Raw genomic sequence first — 25,850 nt, forward strand, 5'->3', positions numbered from 1 at the left:
CGTCTTCCCCTCCCACCCGAAAAATATATGCATACTTACCCAAAAAAAAAAAAAATGGGGAAATTTTATAACTTGAAAACCTTTCTCCAGGGGCTTTAGGGGGTCATTTTATGTCCAAAGACATAGTTATTGGGCCTTTCAACCATGCTGAATAAAACTATCTCAAAATTTTGATCGGACGATTTTGGGAAAAAAGTGGCGTGGGAGGGGGTCCCAAAGCCCTCAACGATTACCCCTGAAAAAAAAAACAAATAAACACGCATCCATGATCTTCCACACTTTTGCAGATAAAAGCTTGAATCCTCTACAATAGGGTTGTTTGATACGCTGAATCTGATGTGTTTTTCAATAGAATTCTACGACTTCTAAGGGGGCTTTCCTCCTTTTATTCGAAATCAGACAAATTTTCTCAGGCTCTTAGCTTTTGATGGGCAAGATTAAATTGAATGAAACTTATATATTTGGAATCAGCATAATAAGCCAATTCTTTTGATATATCTGTTGGTATAAAAAATAGATTTTTTAGAGTTTCGGTTACTATTGAGCCGGGCCGCTCCTTACTTACATTTCGTTACCACGTACTGTTTGATTATCCACCAAAATCCAAATAGAAATCATTGAAATATTGATAGTTTTTTCTGCGCTATCAAAAGTAATGTATTCATAAAACTTTACAATTTCATGAAATGTAATTAAACAAATAGAAAAAGGTATTTCAACTAAAGTAAGGAGCAAGCTTAAAACTTTAAAATAATATAAATTACTCTAATATAAAATAAAATAATATAAAATAATAATATAACTACAAAAGTTTTTTAGTACTTTGAAAAATGCTTTTTTCCACTTGTATATTTTCTTTAAAATTTGGAAAAAAGCCCAACTACACAGTAAAGAGTTGAATGAAATCTTCTTTTTTTTGAAATCTTTTTTTTTTCAACTGTATATTTTCTTAAAAATTTGGAAAAAAGCCAAACTTCACAGTAAAGAGTTGGGAGCTAAGGAGCAGACAGCCCCCTTCACACAAAGAATATTCTGTACAAATAGATTCCAAATCTGTTCTTTGCTTTCAGTTGAAAAACTCTTTTTATTTAATTAAATAAAAAAAACAAGTTTTCTAAATGAAAGTAAGGAGCGACATTAAAACTTAAAACGAACAGAAATTACTCCGTATATGAAAGGGGCTTTTCCTTCTCAACGCCCCGCTCTTTACGCTAAAGTTTGACTCTTTCTCTTAACTCTACATTTAAAAACAGTAAAAAAAAACTTTAGCGTAAAGAGCGGGGCGTTGAGAAGGAAAAGCCCCTTTCATATACGGAGTAATTTCTGTTCGTTTTAAGTTTTAATGTCGCTCCTTACTATCATTTAGAAAACTTGTTTTTTTTTTTATTTAATTTCTGAACGTTTTTGAATCAATGCATGTTTTGATTTTGGCTCTCCGCAGAGGAATAATTAAAACGAAATTTGTATATTTTTTTTTTTTTGGCTAAATGGCTTTTTCATAATTTTGATCGAATGATTTTGAGAAAAAAAGAGCGGGGGAGGAAGCCTAGTTGCCCTCCGATTTTCGGTTAATTAAAAAGGCAACTAGAACTTTTAATTTTTTACGAATCTTTTTAGAAGTAAAAGATATACGTAACTTATAAATTAGCTTACGTAAAGAGCTTTTGTATTCTTATGTTTTTATTACATATATGAGGGGGTTTGCCCCCTCGTCAGTACCTCGCTCTTTACACTAAAGCTTAAATTTTGTCCCAATTCATTAAGAATTGGATTCATTAAGAATTCACAAAAGCCGCAGAATAAATAGTTGAAATTACTAAAAATACTTTAGCGTAAAGGGCGAGATATTAGGAGGAGGTGAGACCCTCACATGGGTAATAATTTCTGTTCGTTTTAAGTTTTAATACTGCTGCTTACTTCCAGCTGAAAAAAAAAACTTTTTCATTGTTTTTTTTAAGTAATGCTAGTAAATCCTGCGCTCCCTTCATGGACATTTTCTTCCCCCATGACAAATTCCTCGATGGAAAGTTCCCCCAGCATATCCCCCTCTTCTCAACCCCTGCCTCCAACCAAAAAATCCTCCTGAAAACGCCTGTACACTTCCCAATAACCATTACTATATGGAAGCACTGGTCAAAGTTTTGAACTTGTAACCCCTCCCACGGGGACTGTGAGGGAGTAAGTCGTCCCCAAAGACAAAGTTATAAGGTTTTTCGACTACGCTGAATAAAATGGCTATCTCAGAATTTTGATCCGCTGACTTTGGGAAAATAATTAGCGTGGGAGGGGGCCTAGGTGCCCTCCAATTTTTTTGGTCACTTAAAAAGGGCACTAGAACTTTTCATTTCCGTTAGAATGAGCCCTCTCGCAACATTCTAGGACAACTGGGTCGATACGATCACCCCTGGGAAAAAAAAAAAATAAATAAATAAACACGCATCCGTGATCTGCCTTCTGACAAAAAATATAAAATTCCACATTTTTGTAGATAGGAGCTTGAAACCTCTACAGTAGGATTCTCTGATACGCTGAATCTGATGGTGTGATTTTCGTTAAGATTCTATGACTTTTAGGGGGTGTTTCCCCTTATTTTCTAAAATAACGCATAATTTTCTCAGGCTCGTAACTTTTGATGGGTAAGACTAAACTTGATGAAACTTATATATTTAAAATCAGCATCAAAATGCGATTCTTTTGATGTAGCTATTGGTACCAAAATTCCATTTTTTAGACTTTTGGTTACAATTGAGCCGGGTCGCTCCTTACTATACAGTTCGTTACCACGAACTGTTTGATTTCTGATTGTTTTCCAAATCATACCCAGACCTAACCAAGATATAATTTGAGGTACTAGTCCCTTAAATCCCTGATTAATTGCTTTTTAAATGTGTAAATCAATAATTGCACGTTGACTAGTACCGTCCTACGTTTAAATTTGCAATTTCAATTTTGGATAAAATTTGAATAAACTTAAAAAATTAGCGATGAACAGTAATTTTAGTGAAAAGTCCTTATTAATATTACTACTAAAGAATTTCGGTTGGATAAAAATTGGGGTTGTTTCCCCCTATTTTCTAAAAAAAGGCAAATTTTCTCAGGCTCGTAACTTTTGATGGGTAAGATTAAATTTGATGAAACCTATATATTTAAAATCAGCATTAAAATGCAATTCTTTTGATGTAACTACTTGTATCAAAATTCCATTTTTTAGAGTTTTGGCTACTATTGAGCCGGGTCGCTCCTTACTACAATTACATAAAAAAACTAGTTTTTTTAACTGAAAGTAAGGAGCGACATCAAAACTTAAAACGAACAGAAATTACTCCGTATATGAAACCGATTGTCCCCTCCGCAATCCCTCGCTCTTTACGCTAAAGCTTTTAATTGTTTTAAAAAGCAGAATTGTGGCAAAGAGTCAAACTTTAGCGTAAAGAGCGAGGGATTGCGGAGGGGACAATCCATTTCATATACGGAGTAATTTCTGTTCGTTTTAAGTTTTAATGTCGCTCCTTATTTTCAGTTAAAAAAACTAGTTTTTTTTATGTAATTTCTGAACGTTTTTGAATTAATGCATGATTGATTTTGACTCTCCACACGTAAACTATTCAAATGAAATTTGCATATTAATTCCGTTTTTGGCTAAATGGCTTTCTCTTAGTTTTGATCATACGATTTTGAGAAATATGGGATGGAGAAGGAGGCCTAGTTGCCATGCAATTTTTCAGTTACATAAAAAGGCAACTATTAATTTTAATTTTAACGAATTTTTTTATTAGCAAAAAATACACGTAACTTTAGAATTAACTTACGTAACAAACTTTGATATTCTTTAATTTTTATTATGTATATGAGGGGGTTTGTACCCTCGTTAATACCTCCTTCTTTACACTAAATCGTAAGTTTTGTCCCAATTCTTTAAGAATGACCCCTGAATCAGAAAGGCCGTAGAATAAATAGTTGAAATTACAAAAAATACTTTAGCATAAAGAGCAAGGTATTTATCTCCTCCTAAATACCTCGCTCTTTATGCTAAAGTATTTTTAGAACCCCTCATATGCGTAATAATCTCTGTTCGTTTTAAGTTTCAATGCTACTTCTTCCTTTCATTTGAAAAAACGTTTTCATGTCTATTTTTCATTGTTTTCTTATAGTAATGCTAGAGAATCCTGCGCCCTTTTCATTGAATTTTTCTCCCCCATGACAGATTCCTCCAAGGAAAGATCCTCCAACATAGCCCCCTCTCCTCAGCTCCACCCCCAAACAAAATAAAATCCCCCTGAAAACGTCTGTACACTTCCCAATAACCATTACTATATGTAAACACTGGTCAAAGTTTGTAACTTGCAGCCCCTCCCCCAGGGATTGTGGGGGAGTAAGTCATCCCCAAAGACATAGTTATTATGGTTTTCGACTATGCTGAACAAAATGGCTATCTCAAAATTTTGATCCGTTGACTTTGGGAAAAAATGAGCGTGGGAGGGGGCCTAGATGCCCTCCAATTTTTTTGGTCACTTAAAAAGGATACTAGAACTTTTCATTTCCGTTAGAATAAGCCCTCTTGCGACATTCTAGGACCACTTGGTCGATACGATGACCCCTGGAAAAAAAAATTAAAAAATAAATAAATAAATAAATAAAAAAAAATAAACACGCACCCGTGATTTGTCTTCTGGCAAAAAATACAAAATTCCACATTTTTGTAGATAGGAGCTTGAAACTTCTACAGTAGGGTTCTCTGATACGCTGAATCTGATGGTGTCATTTTCGCTAAGATCCTACGACTTTTAGGGGGTGTTTCCCCCTATTTTCCTAAATAAGGCAAATTTTCTCAGGCTCGTAACTTTTGATGGGTAAGACTAAACTTGATGAAACTTATATATTTAAAATCAGCATTAAAATGCGATTCTTTTGATGTAGCTATTGATATCAAAATTCAATTTTTTAGAGTTTTGGTTACTATTGAGCCGGGTCGCTCCTTACTACAGTTCGTTACCACGAACTGTTTGATGGGGGAGTAAGTCGTCCCCAAAGACACAGTTATAAGGTTTTTCTACTACGCTGAATAAAATGGCTATCTCAAAATTTTGATACGCACCTCCACACGTAAACTATTCAAAAGAAATTTGCATATTAATTCCTTTTTTGGCTAAATAGCTTTCTCTTAGTTTTGATCATACGATTTTGAGAAATAAGGGATGGGGAAGGAGGCCTAGTTGCCATGCAATTTTTCGGTTTCATAAAAAGGCAACTATTAATTTTAATTTTAACGAATTTTTTTATTAGCAAAAAATATACGTAACTTTAGAATTACCTTACGTAACAAACTTTTATATTCTTTAATTTTTATTATGTATATGAGGGGGTTTGTACCCTCGTTAATACCTCCTTCTTTACACTAAATCGTAAGTTTTGTCCCAATTCTTTAAGAATGACCCCTGAATCAGAAAGGCCGTAGAATAAATAGTTGAAATTACTAAAAATACTTTAGCATAAAGAGCAAGGTATTTATCTCCTCCTAAATACCTCGCTCTTTATGCTAAAGTATTTTTAGAACCCCTCATATGCGTAATAATCTCTGTTCGTTTTAAGTTTCAATGCTACTTCTTCCTTTCATTTGAAAAAAACGTTTTCATGTTTATTTTTCATTGTTTTCTTATAGTAATGCTAGAGAATCCTGTGCCCTTTTCATTGAATTTTTCTTCCCCCATGACAGATTCCTCCAAGGAAAGATCCTCCAACATAGCCCCTCTCCTCAGCCCCACCCCCAAACAAAATAAAATCCCCCTGAAAACGTCTGTACACCTCCCAATAACCATTACTATATGTAAACACTGGTCAAAGTTGTAACTTGCAGCCCCTCCCCCAGGGATTGTGGGGGAGTAAGTCATCCCCAAAGACATAGTTATTATGGTTTTCGACTATGCTGAACAAAATGGCTATCTCAAAATTTTGATCCGTTGACTTTGGGAAAAAAATGAGCGTGGGAGGGGGCCTAGATGTCCTCCAATTTTTTTGGTCACTTAAAAAGGGCACTAAAATTTTTCATTTCCGTTAGAATGAGCCCTCTTGCGACATTCTAGGACCACTTGGTCGATACGATGACCCCTGGGGAAAAAAACAAAAAAACAAAAAACAAACAAAAAACAAACAAATAAACACGCACCCGTGATTTGTCTTCTGGCAAAAAATACAAAATTCCACATTTTTGTAGATAGGAGCTTGAAACTTCTACAGTAGGGTTCTCTGATACGCTGAATCTGATGGTGTCATTTTCCCATTAGGGGGTGTTTCCCCCTATTTTCCTAAATAAGGCAAATTTTCTCAGGCTTGTAACTTTTTATGGGTAAGACTAAACTTGATGAAACTTATATATTTAAAATCAGCATTAAAATGCGATTCTTTTGATGTAGCTATTGATATCAAAATTCAATTTTTTAGACTTTTGGTTACTATTGAGCCGGGTCGCTCCTTACTACAGTTCGTTACCACGAACTGTTTGATTCGTTACCACGAACTGTTTGAAAATCAATCGTGACATAGGATTCTGGCAGAATAAGATGCTCCGAAAATTACAAATTTTGTATCTTGAAACAAAATTACCAGAAATAGTCGACGCAAGATTACCAAGAAATATGGAAATGCGAGAGCCGTTTTTATAAAAGAATTTGAAGAGTATTAACACTCACGATAGAGAAATAATTGCTACTATACGAATTAAATTAAAAAAACAAACTAGTAGATAATTTCAAAGATCACATTGCCTTTCCATGAAGACAAATAGAAGTTCAAATAGGGATAAATCCTTTTAATGAACAGTGATAATTTACAAAAAGTATTGCATATTTCTGTCACATATACAGTGACCGCCATCAGCAGAAATACTCACATGTATTAAAAATATATTTAAAGGATTTATCCCTATTTGAAATTTTATCTATCGTTTTCAACTGAATTTTTTTAAACGGAAATTAAAAAGCAACATTAAAACTTACAACAAACAGAAATTACAACGTACACGAAGGGAGTTACCCCCTCATCAACACCTCACTCTTCACGCTGAAGTTTTTAGTAGTTTAAAACATCTTTTTATTGTTCTAATGAAAAGACCATTTTCGGGAGTCACTATTAAGGAATTGGGACACATTTCCACTTTAGTGTCAAGAACGCTATGTTGAGGAGAGGGCAACCCCCTCCATATAGGTAATAATTTCTGTTCGTTTTAAATTTTAATGCTGCTGCATACTTTCAGTTAACAAAACTTAAAAAAAAGAAAAATCACCCACAAAATTTCTTCTAGACAATTTAATCCCGGTGAAAAATGTATCACAGACAATTACCCTTAACATCTCCATTCTTTAAATTGAGCCGACAAAGAGAAAGTAAGACAAAAAAAATAATTTCGAATAGGAATTCTGGCAAATTCCCCCAGTGTAAGATTTCCTCTGAAAAGTTCACCCTCCCCGGAAAATTATCTCCCAATGTAGAATCACCCGAGCAGAAAATTTACCACCCCTCCCTCACCCGAAAAATTTATCTAAACTTCGCAATAACAAATACTCTGCGGAAACAATGGGCAAATTTGATAGCTTTGACGTATCCCCAGGGACTGTGAGGGGTCATATTCCCTCCATGATTAAGGCATTATATCTCAAAATTTTGATAAAACAATTTCGAGAAAAGGGGCATGGCAGGGGGGCTTGTTGTCCTCCAATCTTTTTGGTCACTTAAAAAGGGCACTAAAATTTTAGTTTTCATTCGAATGAGTTCTTTTCCAATAATATAGGACTGTTGGTTCGATACAAACACCTCTTGGGAAAACAAACAAAAAATAACACCAAATAACACGTAACCGTTATCTTTCTTCCTGCAAAAAAATATAAAATTTCACATTTTTGCAGAAGATTAAAGATTAAAATTTTGTTTAGTGCCATATAGGGATAATCCAAATATTGGTTGTTACAAGGTCTTAGAATTTAGCCACGAAAAAGGGTGGGCTTACCATGGAGGCGAGCAAATGAAAAAAAAAGATTATTTGTTTGCGTTTGACGACTTCTTAAGTGCGAATTTTGTGTTTTATGTTTCAGCAATGGTAGTATAGGAGTTAGATCAAAATTATGTGGAGAAGCTTCATTACGCTAAATTCTGAGAAGACCCCACAATGTGACAATCTGTGAGCCATTTCTAAACGAGTCGACGGGTAAATAAAACTGCATACATGGCTTCAAAGATAATGTATTTCAGAATTAGTGTTTATGTACTGTATGCACTAAAAAAAGTCTCAAATGCTGAAAACGAATGCATTTATACATATATATGTTATTACTATGTATTACATATAAATTTACATTTCTTAGCTGTCCTTGTCTTTGAAATTTTCCTGCCTGGATTATGCTGAAACCATGGTAGGATTTTCTTAAAAATTAGCAAAATTTCCTTTTATTTTGAAGGTCAGTCTGGACCAAAAGATAAAAGGAGAGTCCCAGCTGTATAAATTTTCTAACCCCTTCATGTATAAAAAAGATGCGCGATTTCGAAAGGAGAACGATTGGTTTTCTCACGAAAGAAGAAAATACAGCCCAGGACTTAGTCAAGGCTCTGAAAGTCATTGTGGTGCTTACAAGTACTACATATTATCACAATCTGCGAGGCATTTCTTAACGGATCGAGGGGCAAATAAAATTGCTTGCATGACTTCTAAGCAAGACAGTACCTTTTTTTGGAGGGGGGGGGGGGACGAAAAAAAATGTATCAATAATCTGCTTATATACTTTTGTTGTGTTTTTATGAGTCTGACAAAAATTTCAGGGGAGTCAAACAACCTCTGGATACGGCCTTGCTTCTAAGAAAATATTCCAGCATTAATTTTTATATATTCCACTAATTTAAAAGTATCAACTGTCTAACCTGAATGAATTTATGAATTTGTAGGATTTTCTTGAAACTTCCCAAAAACTTACATTTATTTTAGTTCTAAATGTAAAATTTCACTTGATTCCTGCTTCCAACTCTCTCCATTCCATTTTTCAATCATATTTCATTTTTCAACTAGCAGGACAAACTCAATGAAAAATTAAGTTTCGCATTAGGTTTTCAACGAAAGTTTCTTTTAACTGCTCAAGTATTTACTGTGTCAGGTAATTCCCACCTCAGACGGTCCCCCCTCAGAAAAATCCTCCCCGTGTATAAAATTTCCTCAATCAAAATAACCACGTTTCGTATAAATACCAGTTTATTTAAAATCACCACTGACTCGTTTTTTTTTCCTTCGTCAAGGTATAAGGCATTATGCACAGAAAAATTTGCTCCAATACGTTCATTTGAAAACTTCAACCAATTCTTACTCCTTTTTTACTTGTCAAACCACAAATTCTTGATGACAACTACTCACCTGTAAGAGTTTTCTAGTTGTTAGTTTTCAGCTAAAATGTTATAGATTCTTGCCCCTAGATTATATAACCTCTTATGTTTTTAATTTTCTGGAAAAAATTTAGAATCGATAACCTGGAAATTAATCAGCGAAGTAACGACCCATAGCAGAGAGACATTAAAACACTTCCTCCTTAAGTGTATGTCATTCCTTTTAAAACCCATTCATATCCGAATTCAGTTATTATCAAAGTTGAATTGTATGTTTGTTGTGCGTGGACACCGGTCGCCCCTTAATGGGAGATACAAAATAAATAAATACCTGTAGTTCCATAGAAAGCTCTTGGGCCACATGAACCCACGCCATACTGTTTAATCCCTTGAATAGCTTTTTCATCAACCTCTTTACTTTCTGACAGTCCAAGATAATTGTGTGATGCAAGATTAAGACACTTTTTAGAATTGACTATGATCTCTTTTCCAATTCGGCCATCTATAACTGGTGTATTAATAACGTGTGGATCGGGTACAAAATCTTGTGGGACAAATGGTTCTGGGGTCCATTCATCAATAAGAGCTTCTTTTTCACTTTCTGTTAAGGCCTTTTCTTCTGATTGATTTGAACTTTTCTTTAACAGCAGCCAGAGAACCCAGATAAATAGAGCCCCCTCAATGAGGAGGTGATAAGTTGGAACCTAAAAACGAAAAATGACTCAAATATTTTGGTACAATAGAATCTTGCTGCTAAGGCCCTCACTCCTCAAGACCTATAGACAATCACCATCAATAGCCGGATTGTAGGAAGGCTTAGGACTTCTTTTTTTAACTAACGATCCAAATTCATAACGTTACTTGGTTGAGAGATTTTCATCAACTAAATACTAATTGCAATACGATAATTACTATAATCTCTAAACTTGGTATGACATCTACTTTCAACATAGTGAAACAGCTTATCGAACAGGCTTACATTACTCTTAGACCTTCAAGTCTATAAAGAAAAACCAGAGGAACTTTGCACAGTTCAGATTCTTCAGATTTAAAAGTGTTCCCTTCACTTTATTTTTATTACATATTTTTTGGAAGTGTCAACATATTGCTAACTTAGTCTTTAGCTCAAAGTTTATATTTTTCCATACTTTCGCACCATCACAACAGAATTTCCCTGAGCAAGAGAGGTTATATTTTCTTTCTTTTTTTCAGGGGGGACTTCCTCGAATCGCTTATGTTCATAAACATTCATTAAGCTTAAAGTTACCCATCGAAAGTTACGAGCGATTGAAGTTAGTCTGCATTTGAAAAAAGACGGAAACAAACCCCAAAAGAGGAGCGATTTCGATAAAAATTACACCATCAAATTTGACATATCAGCGACTCAATTGCAGAGCTTTCAAACTTCTGTCTGAAAATAAATGCGACATTTTGTAAAAACCTTTTCGAGAAGGATGGTCACTGATGCGTGTTTGTTTCTTCTTTTTTTTTAAGACGAAATAAATTAAGACAAATATTTCCAATAAAATGAAAATTCAGAGGGATATAAATTTAACCTCCAACATCACTTTATTTGGAGGAATATATTCATAGATGATTGCAAGATAAACCTGATTGTGAGGAGGGGAAATATCCCCTCTTATTGCAGAAAATATTCTTTATTTAGGAAAATTCCTTTTCGGTCGGAAAAAGCAAACATAAAAAATTAGCCCTTTTCTTTAAGTATTGCGATGCAAAATTAAACTTCCAAGCGAAGAGTAGGGTTGAGGAGGTGGTAGCCCCCCTCACATCTAAGATAAAAAAAATAACCCAAACAAAACATATACCTCTTTAACTATCTTTTAAAGAACTCTAGGTGATCAGTCGACTGAAAACTCCCCGGAATAGGGTCCCACAAACCCGACCGTGAAAACCTGGTAGGAAAGTATGACCCAGTTCTACTATGCAGGACAGCAAAATTTCCAGCGTGGCGGGTTTTATGATTGCGAAACAACCTAGGATCATCAAAATAATCCTGAAGAACTGTAAGACTTCCAACATTGACCAGCAAAACCTCCTAACAGGTAGTCGCGTAATTGTCATATATACAAAACTTATGGTGTATCGAAGCAAGCAGAAGTGTCAAGAACCCCCTCTCCCACTTTACTTTAAAGTTCAACTTCTTTCCTTTTACTTCAGAGACGATTAAGCTGACGTGATTCCAATATGGGATAAAAAGCATTTGTCACAGTACCTCAAGAATGGAAGGACATATAGGTGCACATTTGTTTTTAACTATATTATTTTCAGTTCAAGCGTTCTGAAAGGTAATTAGCAAACAAAACAGCTCGCGAATATATATTAACTATAAAAGTTGGACTCAAAAATTTTTTCAGCAAAACACTAAAAAACTTAAGCTTATAGAGGTTACTTTAATTTGAAATATATATATATATATTTTTTTTAATTTAACAATGCAAAAAATAATTCATGTTGTGCATATAATACTTATTGGTTTAAAATTCAGCATTATCATACACACATAGATAAAAGTATGTGGAAGGATATTTAGGAACATGAAAATATATTCAAACTACGTGGAAATAAGAAATTATGCAACAAATCGTACCCATCCCGATATTCAAGGCACAGTCCCGAAGTCTACACTTCTCCCGCATAAGTGCCTGATTCCAATATATGTGACTTTCTCTTGATTTTTATAATGTAAGGTTAGTTTGATTCTTTCTGTAAAACTAAATAATACACATTAAAAAACTGGGCTGCTAATGGGTATCTTGAGAATCACTAAGCTAATGCATTTTTTAAGCTCAGGTCTTGTAAATTCAACTATGAGATTACGCTTCGAGCTAATTTCTACAAGCAAAAAGGTTACAAGATTTGATCGGATATTCAATCAGTTTAGTTTATGAAGTGAAGAGCTATTTATAAAATCAGGAGGAATTGTGATATTTAATTGTGAGGAATTGGTTGCAGGGAAGACATAGGAAGTAGAGTAGCAAATGCATAAAACTTATATTAATGCTACTACTGATGAAAAATTATCACCGTTCTGAGCCAACTGAGGCTAACGCATCTGTTTGCCCTCATTCTCCCCCTAGTATGGTGTGCACTATTTGCACACTTGGTTAGTTGAAACCTCGCATATTTTTCGGTCCTCGCTTCAAGTATTTAAGCATAAATATAATTAAGTGCAAGTATACTTCTACTTAACACGAATTAAGTATACTTATACTTAACACGAATTAAGTATAATTATACTAATTAAGCATGAAAGCGTAATCGATTACACTTTCCCGACTTGACCATCTGGGGGGGGGGATTGGAAGGACGGTTAATTCGGAAAAATTAGAAAAAATGAGGTAATTTTAAGTTACGAACAGGTTATCGGATCTTAATGAAATTTGATATTTAGAAGGACCTCGTGTCTCAGAGCTCTTATTTTAAATTCCGACCGGAATTATGTTTTTATCACACCCAAGCAAACCAGAATGGATGTTCCTCGCTCGCTAGCGTATTCCAGTCACATAATCAACGATAATTGCTAATGGAAGCAAACCAATGCCCTATAATTAGCATACTACTTACACCAGTTCACATACACCAGCAATAATAAAACTACACAATATTCAGCAATTTAAATTAGCCAGCCAACAAAAAAAGTACCATTTAGCGACTCTCTGTATACTGCATACTTGAAATGTTTTTCAATTGCCAACTGGTTGGCTCTATTGAGGATATTTAAACATAAAGCAGTTGGATTAGCCAAACAGTCAAATATATTAACTAAATATGATTAGCAGAAAGCAGGGTATTCCAATCCACCCCCTATCTTACACTAGCAATCCATTTGCGGATCATTCATCTGCCCCTATGGACTTACAAGATACCGAAACTGTTGCTAGCCGTTCTGAACCCTATACGTCCGATACACCCGATGCTCATGCAGGATTTGGTAGCACAGGCTTGCAAAGACTTTGCTCGTTTGTTCCAAAAGATTTTGGTCGCTTTTTAAATAAATCGTCATCACTTGATGCAATGTCTAAACCAGAGGCGTAGCTACAATATTTTTAATTGGGGGGGGGCAAGACACGGTACTATTGAAGTAGGTGCTATTCAAGCAGTGGTGAAGAATAATAACTATTTAACAAACACACTACTTGGTGAATTTAAAAACATTACGCAATATATTATAAACAATAAACACCGATTAAAAAATCATAAATATAAGTGCTGATGCTTGGCTTTTGCTAAAATTGTCAGCAAGGAGCAACTGTAGACAACAGTAGTATAGCATAAACAAGTTTTCGGGTGGGCAAAGATGAATGACGTGTATACTCGGCTTTTTTCAGCCAGTTTCACCACTATTACTGCAGTACATATCCCCTTCCGCTTCACCCAACCCCCCACACACAGCACAGGATGTTCAATCTCATAAATATTCTAATAGCCCCGAGTATCCCGCTATTTATTTGCTCGCAATTTTGAATGGATTTTGACTCTGTGAGATTTAATTTGTTTTACTCAGCTTTTAACATATGTGATTTATTGAAATACTATTTACGATTTTGTATTGAATAGATTCATTTGTGGATTCGACGATTTATACTAATAAATAGCATTGACATCAGAGGGCCATATAAAGTAGAAACAAAATATATAAAACATAATATATATATATAAAAACATAAATATAAACAAAAATTAATATTTTTTTTATTAATATTTTTAAATTAAATATAAAAAAAAATTAATAATTTTTAAATAAAAAACATAAATATAAACATATATAAAACATAAATATATAAAACATATAAAGTAGAAACAAAGTAGAAACTAAGCATACTAAGTAAAGCTACAGGATAAGTCAAAGTATTACCACAGATTGTGCAATATTATATTGTGACATATGCCCCGTATTTAAATAGCGATTGTATTTCAAATTTGAAAGTATTCAAAAAATAAAGTTAGAAACATTAATTTATCCGTTGGGCCTTAAATTAATTAAATAAATAAATTAATTAAATAAATTAATTAATTAAATTAATTAACCTTAAATTAATTCAAAATTGCCAGGGATGCCAATGGGAAGGGAAATTTCACAAAATTCGAGAAAAATACATATCGTTTAAATTCACTTTATTCTATTCTCAGCAGACATTACGTAGCGAATGCTGATGCAGATATAATGTCCCCTAAGTGGCACTGGCGTCGTGTGAAATGCGACTAATTTCAGTCATAATTCTTAGCATATTTATATCAATTCTTTTTTTTTGGAGGTGGTTAAAAGGCACAATATTTAGCAAAGCGAAAACAGCAAGAAGTCAACATGGTATTATACATAAAGGCAGTTCTACATTTATGAATTAGAATGTGATTTCGAAACGTAAGAAATAGGATGTTCTCGTCAGTTGTTGGCGTTTGAATTAGAAAACTAGAATTTGGAGCTGATAATAGCTATTATTATCAGCGCTTATTAGGCATTTCAATGATAAATAAGAGATTCGGAGTTTCAATTAAATACTAAAAATAAAAACGATTAAAGCATTCCTGGAACTGATCCTCCTCTACCTAACTCTATGATCAAATTACAACCGATTTGACCTATCTAGTTATAGTACGAATACCATTATAAAGAGCACCAAGTCTTTTTTTTTTCATTCCTGATATTATATTCACTGTATACCTACCTTCTTATTCTATAATTATTCCATTTCTGTCCTATTTGCAGATTTAGAGCGTGCATTCATTTCCATTTTTGAAAGTTTTAAAACAAGAGAATCTTATATTGAACTGATATATTTTAGAAAGTAAAAGCACCTTGAATATCAGGGGAAAAAGTTGACCTGAGCAAATGTGGCGAAACGGGAAGAACAGAACATTTCCCAATTTTACCATTAACTAGGTTCACATTTTAAATACTTGACGATAGGTTTTCAAAGGCAGTATATTTGGAGAAATATTAATGTGGAACATATTATGAACTGTAATCCCTGTTTGTCTCGTTTTCCTTATGTTAACAAGAGCTAAGAGCTCATATGGCACTTGTGACGAGATCAGAAAAGCCAAGAGCTCATATGATATGAGCTCTAGCGAAATTCTAAGAATCAACAGATTAATTTAAAAGGAAAATCAGAGGTTTAATGCCAGTCGGGATTTAAAATAAGAGCTCTGAGACACAAGGTCCTTCTAAATATCAAAATTCATTAAGATCCGATCACCCACTCGTGAGTAAAAAATACCTCATTTTTTCTAATTTTTCCTCTCCCTTCAGCCCCCCCCCCCAGATGGTCAAAACAGAGAAAACGACTTTATCAAGTCAATTTGTGCAGGTCCCTGACACGCCTACCAATTTTCATCGTCCTAGCGCGTCCCGAAGCACTGAACTCGCCAAAGCACTGGACCCCCTCCACTCCCCCAAAGAGAGCGGATCCAGTCCGGTTACGTCAATCCCGTATCTAAGACATTTGCTTATTCTATCCAACACGTTTCATCCCGATCTCTCCACTCTGAGCGTTTTCCAAGATTTCCGGTTTCCCCCTCCAACTCCCCATAATGTCACCGGATCTGGTCGAGATTTAAAATAACAGCTCTGAGACACGAGTTCAATCTAAATATCAAATTTCATTCAGATCCGGTCACCAGTTTTAAGTTAAAAATACCTAAATTTTTCCGAAGCAACACCCCCCCCCCCAACTCCCCCAAAGAGAGCGGATTCAGTCCGGTTATGTCAAACATGTATCTAGGACTTGTGCTCATTCTTCCCACCAGGTTCCATCCCTGTCTCTCTACTCTCAGCATTTTCCAAGATTTCCTTTTTCCCCCTCCAACTCCCCCAATATCACCAGATATGGTCAGGATTTAAAATAAGAGCTCTGAGACACCAGGTCCTTTTAAATATCAAATTTCATTAAGATCCGATCACCCATTCGTAAGTTAAAAATACCTCATTTTTTCAATTTTCCCTCTCCCTCCAGCCCCCCAGATGGTCGAACCGGGGAAACAACTGTTATCAAGTCAATTTGTGCAGGTCCCTGACACACCTACCAATTTTCATCGTCCAGAAGCACCGAACTCGCCAAAGCACTGGAAATCCCCCCCCCCAAAGAGGGCGGATCCGTTCCAATTATGTCAATCACGTAGCTAGAATTTGTGCTTATTCTTCGTATCAAGTTTCATCCCGATCTCTCCACTCTAAGCGTTTTCTAAGATTTCCGGTTTCCAAGATTTCTGTTTCCCCCTTCCAATCCTGTATGTCCCCGGATCCGATTCGAATTACAAATGGAGCATCTGAGACATAAGATCGTTCTGTATATCAAGTTTCATTAAGATCCGATCACCCATTCGTAAGATAAAGATACCTCAATTTTCACATTTTCCAAGATTTCCGGTTTCACCCTTGAACTACCCCCAATGTCACCGAATCTGGTCGGGATTTAAAACGAGAGCTTTGATGCACAAGATCTTTCTAAATATAAAATTTCATTAAGATCTGATCACCCGTTCATACGTTACAAATACCTCATTTTTCCAATTTTTCCAAATTAGCCCCCCCCCCCCTCACTTCCCTAAAGAGAGCGGATCAGATCCGGTTATGTCAGTCACGTATCTTGGACTTGTGCTTATTATTCCCAACAAGTTTCATCCTGATCTCTCCACTCTAATTGTTTTCCAAGATTTCCGCCCCCCCCCCCAACTCCCCCCAATGACACTGGATCCGGTCGGAAATTAAAATAAGACAACTGAGTTACGAGGTCCTTCTAAATATGAAATTTCATTAAGATCTGATCATTCCTTCATAAGTTAAAAATACTTAATTTTTTCTATTTTTTCGGAATTAACCCTCCCCCAACTCCCCCAAAGAGAGCGGATCCGTTCCGTTTATGTAAATCCTGTATTTAAGACTTGTGCTTATTTTTACCACCAAGTTTCATCCCAATCTCTCCACTCTAAGCATTTTCCAAGATTTTAGGATTCCCCCTCCAACTCTCCCTGATGTCACCGGATCCAGTCAGCATTTAAAACAAGAGCTCTGAGACACGATATCCTTCTAAATATCAAATTTCACTAAGATCCGATCACCCGTTCGTAAGGTAAAAACATCTCATTTTTTCTAATGTTTCCAAATTAACCATCCCCCACTCCCCACCCCACCCCAGACGGTCGAATCAGAGAAACGATTATTTCTAATTTAATCTGATCTGGTCCCTGATACACCTGCCATATTTCATCGTCCTAGCTTATCTGGAAGTGCCTAAACTAGCAAAACCAGGACAGAAAGCCAGACAGACCAACAGACCAACAGAGTTCGCGATCACTATACATCACTTGGTAAATACCAAGTGCCATAAAAACGAGCAAGGATTAATTTTAAAAATAGGTTTTCCAAATTAAAAATTACAAAGAATTGTCCTCCCTTGCCCCCCCCCCCCCCAAAGATTTCAATGGTCTAAACTTTGCCTTCTTCAGAGCCCTGGATATTCCATACAGTTTTCCAGAATATGGGAAAAGAAAGTCGAAATTTCATTTGAATTGGCTGACCAGTGTCACCTGGCTGTCCAATTCTCCTACTGAGGACGCTGATTTTGCAAACCAGCGTCCTTTTTTCATCAAAAACAGCTGACAAAGGTAATTAACAGAATTAAGCAACCTTGTCAGCAAATTCTCCAGAAACTAGAAGGATCCAGCAAACACAGTTCCACAAAAATTGCATTGTAACCACAGATAACTTTATTTGTGAATAGTACCATCAATCAATTTGATACAGCAGGAAAAGCGCAGGTAGAAGAAAATTGTCAAAAACTGAGGCTAATTGTTAAAATTGTAATATTTTGCAGGAGGCAACAACTTGCCTTTTGGGATACAAAGGATTCACGCTCCATTTCAGTCGCAGAGCCAGAACCTCATAGTGATGGTAAGTTCCAAGCTCTTCTGCAACTGAGGGTAATACATAGTGACAAAAGTCAAACAAAACATCTTGTCCCAGCTGCCATATATACTTCTCATATGACTCAGGATAATCTGAGTGTTTGAAGATCTTCTTCAGCATGCATTGTCAAAGAAACTAATGCTAGCCCTTACTTTCAATGCTTGCTGACAAAATGATGGATCTTTCAAAGATTAAACAGCTATCTGTTTGCATATGCAACATCTTTACTGAAAATCATCAATTTTTGGAACCTTATCGCGTGTCTGAAACTTACACAGTGCTTCACCACTCAGAATAAAGCAAGTGTTTAAAATGGCACCGTTTTCTATTACCCAGTTGACTGTCACCATTCTTGTTAGATACTTGGTGGCTCTAAATTCACATATTGCAATGCTTCTTAAATATGATCTGGTACCTATCAAAGGAATAAATACATAATCACAATAAATATACCAAAGAATTTGTACCTGACATGTTTTAAAGCGTGAAACTTGGCAAGCTTTTTGGAAAGGTGAATTGAGTTTACACCCAACATGAAAAATAAGCAGCCATGGATGAACAGTATTGCATTGAAAAAACAAAAATGCATTCAATAGACCTATATTTAATAAGCATAAAAATAAAATAAACTACCTGTTCAAATAACAAGAGCAAATTCATGTTTGAAGCAATTTATTTCAGTGAATATGGCTTACAGACTTCACTTCCAAAAGGTTCTGAAAAAGTAGAGATAATAAATTGAGCTTCTTAATTATATATGTGTGCAAATACTAAAACTATGGATAGATAGAGGGACCAGGGATGCAGCATAGGGGGACTCCCCCCATGTTCCAAGGTGTCAGCATGCAGTGCTTATCCCTTGGAACTTTGGGCATCTTTTGTGTCTTAATTTAGTTTATGCGTGCAAATTCCCTAGCATATATCACGTCGCAGTTAAGAGCCTCCCATTCACGTATATTCATAACAGAGGCTGTTCAAAATCGAACCTGGATCACGTGATCTCTTCCAGTTCCAGCTTAATATCATCGATTGTCAGGGTGGACGAAGAGAAGATTGACGACGATCACCTTATTCTTAGCTGTAATTTGTCCTGTGAGCTATCTGGCAAAATACTTTCAGCTCAGCCGAAGTGGCATACAAAGTTGAATTGGGATCGTGCTAATGTCCCACTATACCTTGCTACGCTAACTGCTTTACTCTCGACCATAAAAGTGCCATATCACCTGCTGCAAACGTCAGTTTCCTCGCCTTCAAGTACAGTTGACCTAAATTTCTATTATTGTCAAATCGTCCATTGCCTTAAATCAGCTTCCAAAGCTGCAGTGCCTGTGGATAAAGTTAGGATTGGTACAAGAAAGCCTAATGGGAACGTTGATCATGAAGTAAAACGTGCTAAGCAAAAAGCCAAATTTTGGCTACGTATGTGGATATCATGTGACCGACCATCTTCCGGAGCTGTTTTCTCTGTGAAACAAAAGTGTAAACTTGAATATAAGGCCAGTTTGAAGAGGGCACGCTTGAATGCATGGCCAGGCCCCACCAATAAGGCCTCCTGGAATAAGGTTATTAATAGTGAGAAATGTTCCCCATCTACCCTATCTTGTCTCCAGCTAGTTAATTTTGTTGATCATTATAAGCGTGTGTTCAGTGTATTTAACAGTTTTCTTCAGTCTTTTTATTATAAGTTGCTTAAACCGCTTTTACCATACCGTCTCCTGCAGGCTCATGTCCAGCCTGTAGCAATATCTGAAATTCGCCGGGCTTTAAGAAAAATTAAGCGTTCAAATAGCCTTGATAGTGACGGCCTTTCTTACCGATTTTTTGCTTATGATTGTCCTGCTCTACTTAACCATCTACAAATATTTTTCCAGTCTTGCTTAGCACAGTCGCTTGTTCCTGATAGTTTCCTTTGTGGCCGTGTAACGTCTATTCAAAAGCGAGGCAAGGACCCCACGTCATGTGTGAATTATCGTCCCATTACAGTATCGTGTTTCTTAAGTAAGTTGCTTGAACATTTGTTACTACCAGAAATTGAGTCGAATTGTGATTTTACGCCTTTTCAATTTGGTTTTTGGAAAAGTTTTGGTTGCTCCCATGCACATCATGTTTTAAGCCGACTCATGAAAGATGCTGTAAAAGCTAAAATGTCTTTATACTTTCTTACTGTTGATATTTCTGGAGCTTTCGACAGTATTGTGCACTCTCAGGCTCTATTTTCCCTTGCGTCTTCAGGTGTTAATCCTTCCGTACTAAGTTTATTGTCTTCTTGGTATTCAAAGTCTAAAATTCAAGTTACCTGGAATGGCCAAATATCTGACCTGGTAAAAATTAATAAGGGAGTTCGGCAAGGTGCCGTATTGTCTCCTAGTATATTTAAATGCGTGCTTGCATTGTGCCTGTGTCCCCTTAGAAGTTCTGTTTTTTACGGTAATACTGGTTTGTCTTCTATTGCATATGCAGATGACGTTCTTCTTGTTGCCCGGACTCGCTGTGGATTGCTTTCTAATTTTACTATATTAACCAATGAACTATCTAAGATTGGACTGTCAGTTAATGCGTCTAAATGCGAGTTTATTTGTTTTAATAGCCCTTATGCAGTCGCTCCATTCGTTACTGGGACTGCAGTTCTACCATGTTCTTCTTTAGTTAGTTGGCTTGGTCTGTGTTTCAGCCCAACACTTTCCGCTACCTGTTCATCCCTAGTGAATCAAGCTGTGAAAAACCTAGGCGTTGCTAACGGAAAAATATCCCCAAACAAAAGCCGTTACAACCGTAACAGTTTGTGCATGATTTATAATGCTTATTGCGCCCCTGTGCTTTTGTTTTTATCAGGCATGGCTCATCTGTTTCGTAAGAAAGATTGACATACTCTACGTAGGGCTTATTTCAGATATTGCAAATTCCTCCTACGGTTTCCTAGATGGCACCAAAACAAAAAAATAATTGCTCGATTTGGTTTAGTAGATGTGCCTTCTCGGATTCGGTCTTCCAGTGATGATTTATGTAAAAAGACTGTCAACTTTATTCACGTTTATGACCCTCTGCAGCCTTTTTTCCATATAGATACTGGTTGATTAGTCCATATTGTCTTTTGTTAGTTTGAATTTTGTTTTCTTTGCTGTTTATCGTATTTGTTTTTGTTTATTTATTTATATTTATTTATAATACTCCATACTTTGTGTTTTTTATACTTTACGGGTAATAAAGTTCATTCATTCATTCATTCATTTGTTGGTACACTGAACTATTTTGTTGGAATATTCTTTATACCCCCCCCCCAACCCCTTCACCCCTGACAGAGGTTCCAATTGCTATGAGTGGTCAATTCCCCCCCCCCCCCTAGATTTTAGAAAATGTCTTTTATGCAATTTTATTGTAAAAAACTTGAACCCTGCATTTCTTAATTGGCACCACTGGATACAAATATACATACTCCAAGTCAAACCAGTAGCAAGGAATGTATGTATGTATGTATATATTTATTTCCCACCAAAAGAGACAGATGGAGTATAAGATAAAAAAGCAAAATACACACTACAAAAGAATACACAAACACAAGAAAAATAAAAAACAAATGGATATCTAACTACAAAAAACAAAACCTATTGCCTCAAAATAATTGCCCAAGGATGATAACAATATTAGAGTTATATCTGGCTATCTGGGATATTATCACTTCATTAGGGTTGATAATCCCATACCAACTTGTCACAATACAGTTACTTGTCCATGGTGGAAGCCGTAAGAGGTACTTTGCATATTTATAATATGTAGACTGCAATTCTTTCTTATTTTCCTTTTGATCTTAGATAAGGCTTAAAAGGCTTATACATTAGATTCAAGACTTATGTTTATGCAGTAGACAGGGTATTTATCTGAATTCACAATTAAAAGTGATTAAGGTGCATCCCGGATCTGTTCATCTCCATGCTGATGATTAATAATACACAAAAGAAAATAATTGTCACTGTACTGAAGCACAAGTGAAACACCCAAAAAAAACAAAAAACAATCTGTTATTAGTTACCTGGATTGAGGAATCTCAGTCATATTTCTACAGTTTGCTGTTTCATTCCACATCCAATTGTAATTTGAATGATGTTAAATATGGAATGGTTGTTGTGTCTTCACTGAGTCCATTCCAACCAATAATCACTCTTCAGTGAAAAGTTGTTGCAGATCCTGGTATTCAGTCTGTTATAAAGCTATTTTGCATGTCCTCTTCTTTGCTTGATCCATAATATTTGACTTGAAAAGACTACTACTTAGCTGGCTAAGATATTTGTGGGTTAAAATCATGTCATCACAGCAGCATCAAAATACTAGAGCTGATATTTTCAGTTTCTCTAGCCTTTTCCTGTATGGTAGGTTTCTGGAGACCAGTTATCACCTGGTTGCACTTCTCCAAACTCTATCAATCAACGTTGTACTATATTTGTACAAAAGAGGTAATACAAGCACCAAAGTCCAAAATAGGTCTCACAATTGCTTTGGTAAGTCTTACAAAGACTTTCTGTGAATGGCTTGAAATAGTATCTTTAAGCAAACCAAGGCTAGAATTAGCTTTTGATATCAAATGCTGCCAGTGCTCAAGTAGTATGCTATCAATCAATATTATTGCAGCCCCATCCTGGTGTACTATTCAAGTTGCTAACCCCTTCCCTTCAAGAGACATATTTATTAAACAAAAAAAAACGTAATAACAGCCACCCTGAGAGGATAAAAAACTTGTCTGAGGGGGTGGCAAAAATACATTATCCCCTCCATGGGTATGAGCAGAGCTGGTCTCTGATTGCACCTGGTCTTTCCTTTGAGATAACACTGTTCCAGAAATAATGGATTTTTTTGCTGTAAATTCTTGCTGTAAGAGGTTAGTAATATATGTATTTTTTGTCATATGCTTAGTGGACATGGACTGTTTTTCATACAGTTTTGGTTTATCAAAACACATTTACAATCCTATAGTTATCAAATTGTTTGGATAGCATATATCATCTTTAGTTTAAAAACACCCCTCCCTACCAGCCCTTCTTAAACTTTTGAATTCAATCCATGGAATATTTCAAACCTGGACTTTCAGGGGATGGTAAAGAGCAATACAAACAATAAAAAAAAGCATTTACAAAATGGTATGTGTTTGTATATCATATATAGCATAGAACAAGAAAGCAAGATAAGTTAGTTCCCATTAAAGCAAGAACAAAACAATATGGTAATTCTTTTGTCCTGGTTTTTATCAAAATGTATAATAAGAGTTAATATTTATAGTTTTATATATATTTACAAGTGTAGCTTGATTTTGTATATGTTGTAAAAAAAACACAAATCAGTGACAGCTGTCAAGTTTTTGCTATTAAACCTGTCTACTACTACTACATATAATCATTAGTTTTTAAAAACACCCTTCCCTAATAGCCAGTCTTGAACTTTTGAATTCAATCCCTGGAATATTTTGGAACCTGGACCTTCAGGGAATGGTAAAGAGCAATATCAAAACTAAAAGCACATAAAAACTTTGTTCTGTAGGTTTAGAAGCTTAACCCTTGAGGAGAATCTTATGCCCTTTTGATCCTTAACATTTTTTTTAACATAGAAAAATATTTTTTGGGGGACTAAGAACTTTATTTTTTTTTGGGGGGGGGGGACTTGGAAATTTCTGTTTACGTTTTTTGGAACTTAGAATTTTTTTAGGTAGTTGGAATTTTTTTCCACAGGCATACATACTCATAGGCTTACAGAATTGCAGACACAGAAACAGGCACACAGATAGACAGATAGACAGACAAACAGTCAGAAGGAGGTTAGGCTCTTCACACAGTGGATACCAAGGAACATACCTGATCATGATAAGTGCATATGACACAGCAAAAGTATGCTATATCATAGGACTGCTATTTATGGATGTATAATAATGAAGGTAAAATTCTAGTTAATTGACTTCTTACTATCTCAAAAAGGGTTTAGGTTAGGAAAATGAAACTTTCAAGGATGAATCTACAGACTAAAGTATGTCCTGGGAAGGTGTTTTAAAGTACCCACCTCTGCTCCTTCTCCCTCTAGAGGGCCCTGAAATTTGCCTACATGACAGGTCTATACCAATTGAAATTTTGACAAAACAACATTTTACCTGAATTTTCAGTTACTAGTTGCTTTTTCTCTGCCTTTAGTTCTGAATTTGTAATTCCTGTTATTTGAGTAGAATTTTGAGTCATATAAATGTTTTTTTTTTTCAAAATTTAGGATGTATTTACATATCTTTAAAACCTTATAATATGGAATTGAGCAAAGTTAAGAAGCTGAAAACAATTTTGTTGTACTTCAATTAAGCAGAAGATCTATTTTGCAAGGTTTCACTTTTATAACACACATATTTTTACAGGTCATCAAAGGTCAGGGCCCTCTAGAGGGAGAAGGAGTGGAATCAGTTGCTTCAAAATACCTTCCTGGGAGATACTTTAGTCTGTAGATTCATCCCTGAAAGTTTCATTTTCCTAACCTAATCCCTTTTTAAGATAGCAAGAAGTCAATTAACTAGAATTTTACCAATAATGAATAATAATGTCTACAGGCCTATTTGTATCAGAATAAAAAAAATTAAAAAGCATCTCCAACATACAAATAGCAAGCCAAACTGTGAATTTTATAGAAAATAAAACAAAAGGATGTAAAATGATTTTATAAAAATATTTTTTATAGTATTATAGTCAATATAAAACAAACCAAAATAAATTCAAAAACTTTTTCCACAAAAAAAGCTTTTACAAAGCAAAGTGGAGCTTTGCTAAGCCAAAATGAACAGAAATGAAGTCAAATTTTTTTTCAAGGGTACAACCATTACAAATCACTATCAATAAATAAATGGGACTAAACAAACAGAAGCTACAATAAATGGCTGAATGAAACTCAAAACAAGGAAAATTAAATAAAATATGCTTTTAATGTTTTCACTGTAACAACTAGCCTAAAAAATTACTTAAATTTTAAGGAATAAATATCAGTATATGTAAATTAAAGTGAAAATCCATAGTCATTTTTTTTTTCAGTAAAATGCAAATTATGTTGTAATCTTGAGAATCCTACCTTCAGGAACTTTTTGAAAGACCCAGGATTTTTACCCAATCTGGAACGTTCTTTCTATCCCTTTCTCTTCTTCCTTACCTTGCAATGACAAAAATCTAAACGCACCTATAAATAATAAGGCCGTTTTTTGTTTTTTTCATTGTAGTGCTAATAGCCGGTATAGACGCAAAGGGATACGCTCAAAAACCAATAACTACCATCGAAAAACCGATCGGTTTTACCAATAGCACCGAATGATTTTGATGCAAGGAATTTTTTACAGTTTCCCTATGGTATAGATCGGTTTTTCGTGTAGGATAAATTGAGGAAGCTTCTTAAAAATGGAAAGCGGGCCTGACAACGCTCCGATTTATTGGCAATGGGGCACAAACTTTGAACACCTTCCCCTTCATACATATTGGTTTTCTCAGGCGTCTGAATGGACCACAGGATCTTCCATCTTTCAACCGAAAACGGTTTTTAGGAAAGTCTTCGACTGTGATCTTAA

General features: G+C 35.3%; 1 protein-coding gene across 1 annotated transcript in view; it reads right to left on the reverse strand.

Annotated features, from left to right (window-relative positions):
- The window catches only part of LOC136034989 (serine palmitoyltransferase 1-like), a 55,766-nt gene extending 30,270 nt beyond the window's left edge, over positions 1–25,496 (reverse strand). Inside the window, exons 1-3 of the mRNA XM_065716558.1 lie at positions 25,364–25,496; positions 18,917–18,999; positions 9,689–10,061 (exon numbers count right to left, since the gene is read on the reverse strand). Of these exons, the coding sequence (XP_065572630.1) occupies positions 9,689–10,061; positions 18,917–18,943 (400 nt within the window). The 5' untranslated portion in view covers positions 18,944–18,999; positions 25,364–25,496. The remainder of the gene's footprint in view (positions 1–9,688; positions 10,062–18,916; positions 19,000–25,363) is intronic.
- Between the last annotated feature and the right edge of the window lie 354 nt (positions 25,497–25,850).

Source organism: Artemia franciscana, chromosome 13 (genome assembly GCF_032884065.1).
Source record: "Artemia franciscana chromosome 13, ASM3288406v1, whole genome shotgun sequence".
NCBI lineage: Eukaryota > Metazoa > Arthropoda > Branchiopoda > Anostraca > Artemiidae > Artemia > Artemia franciscana.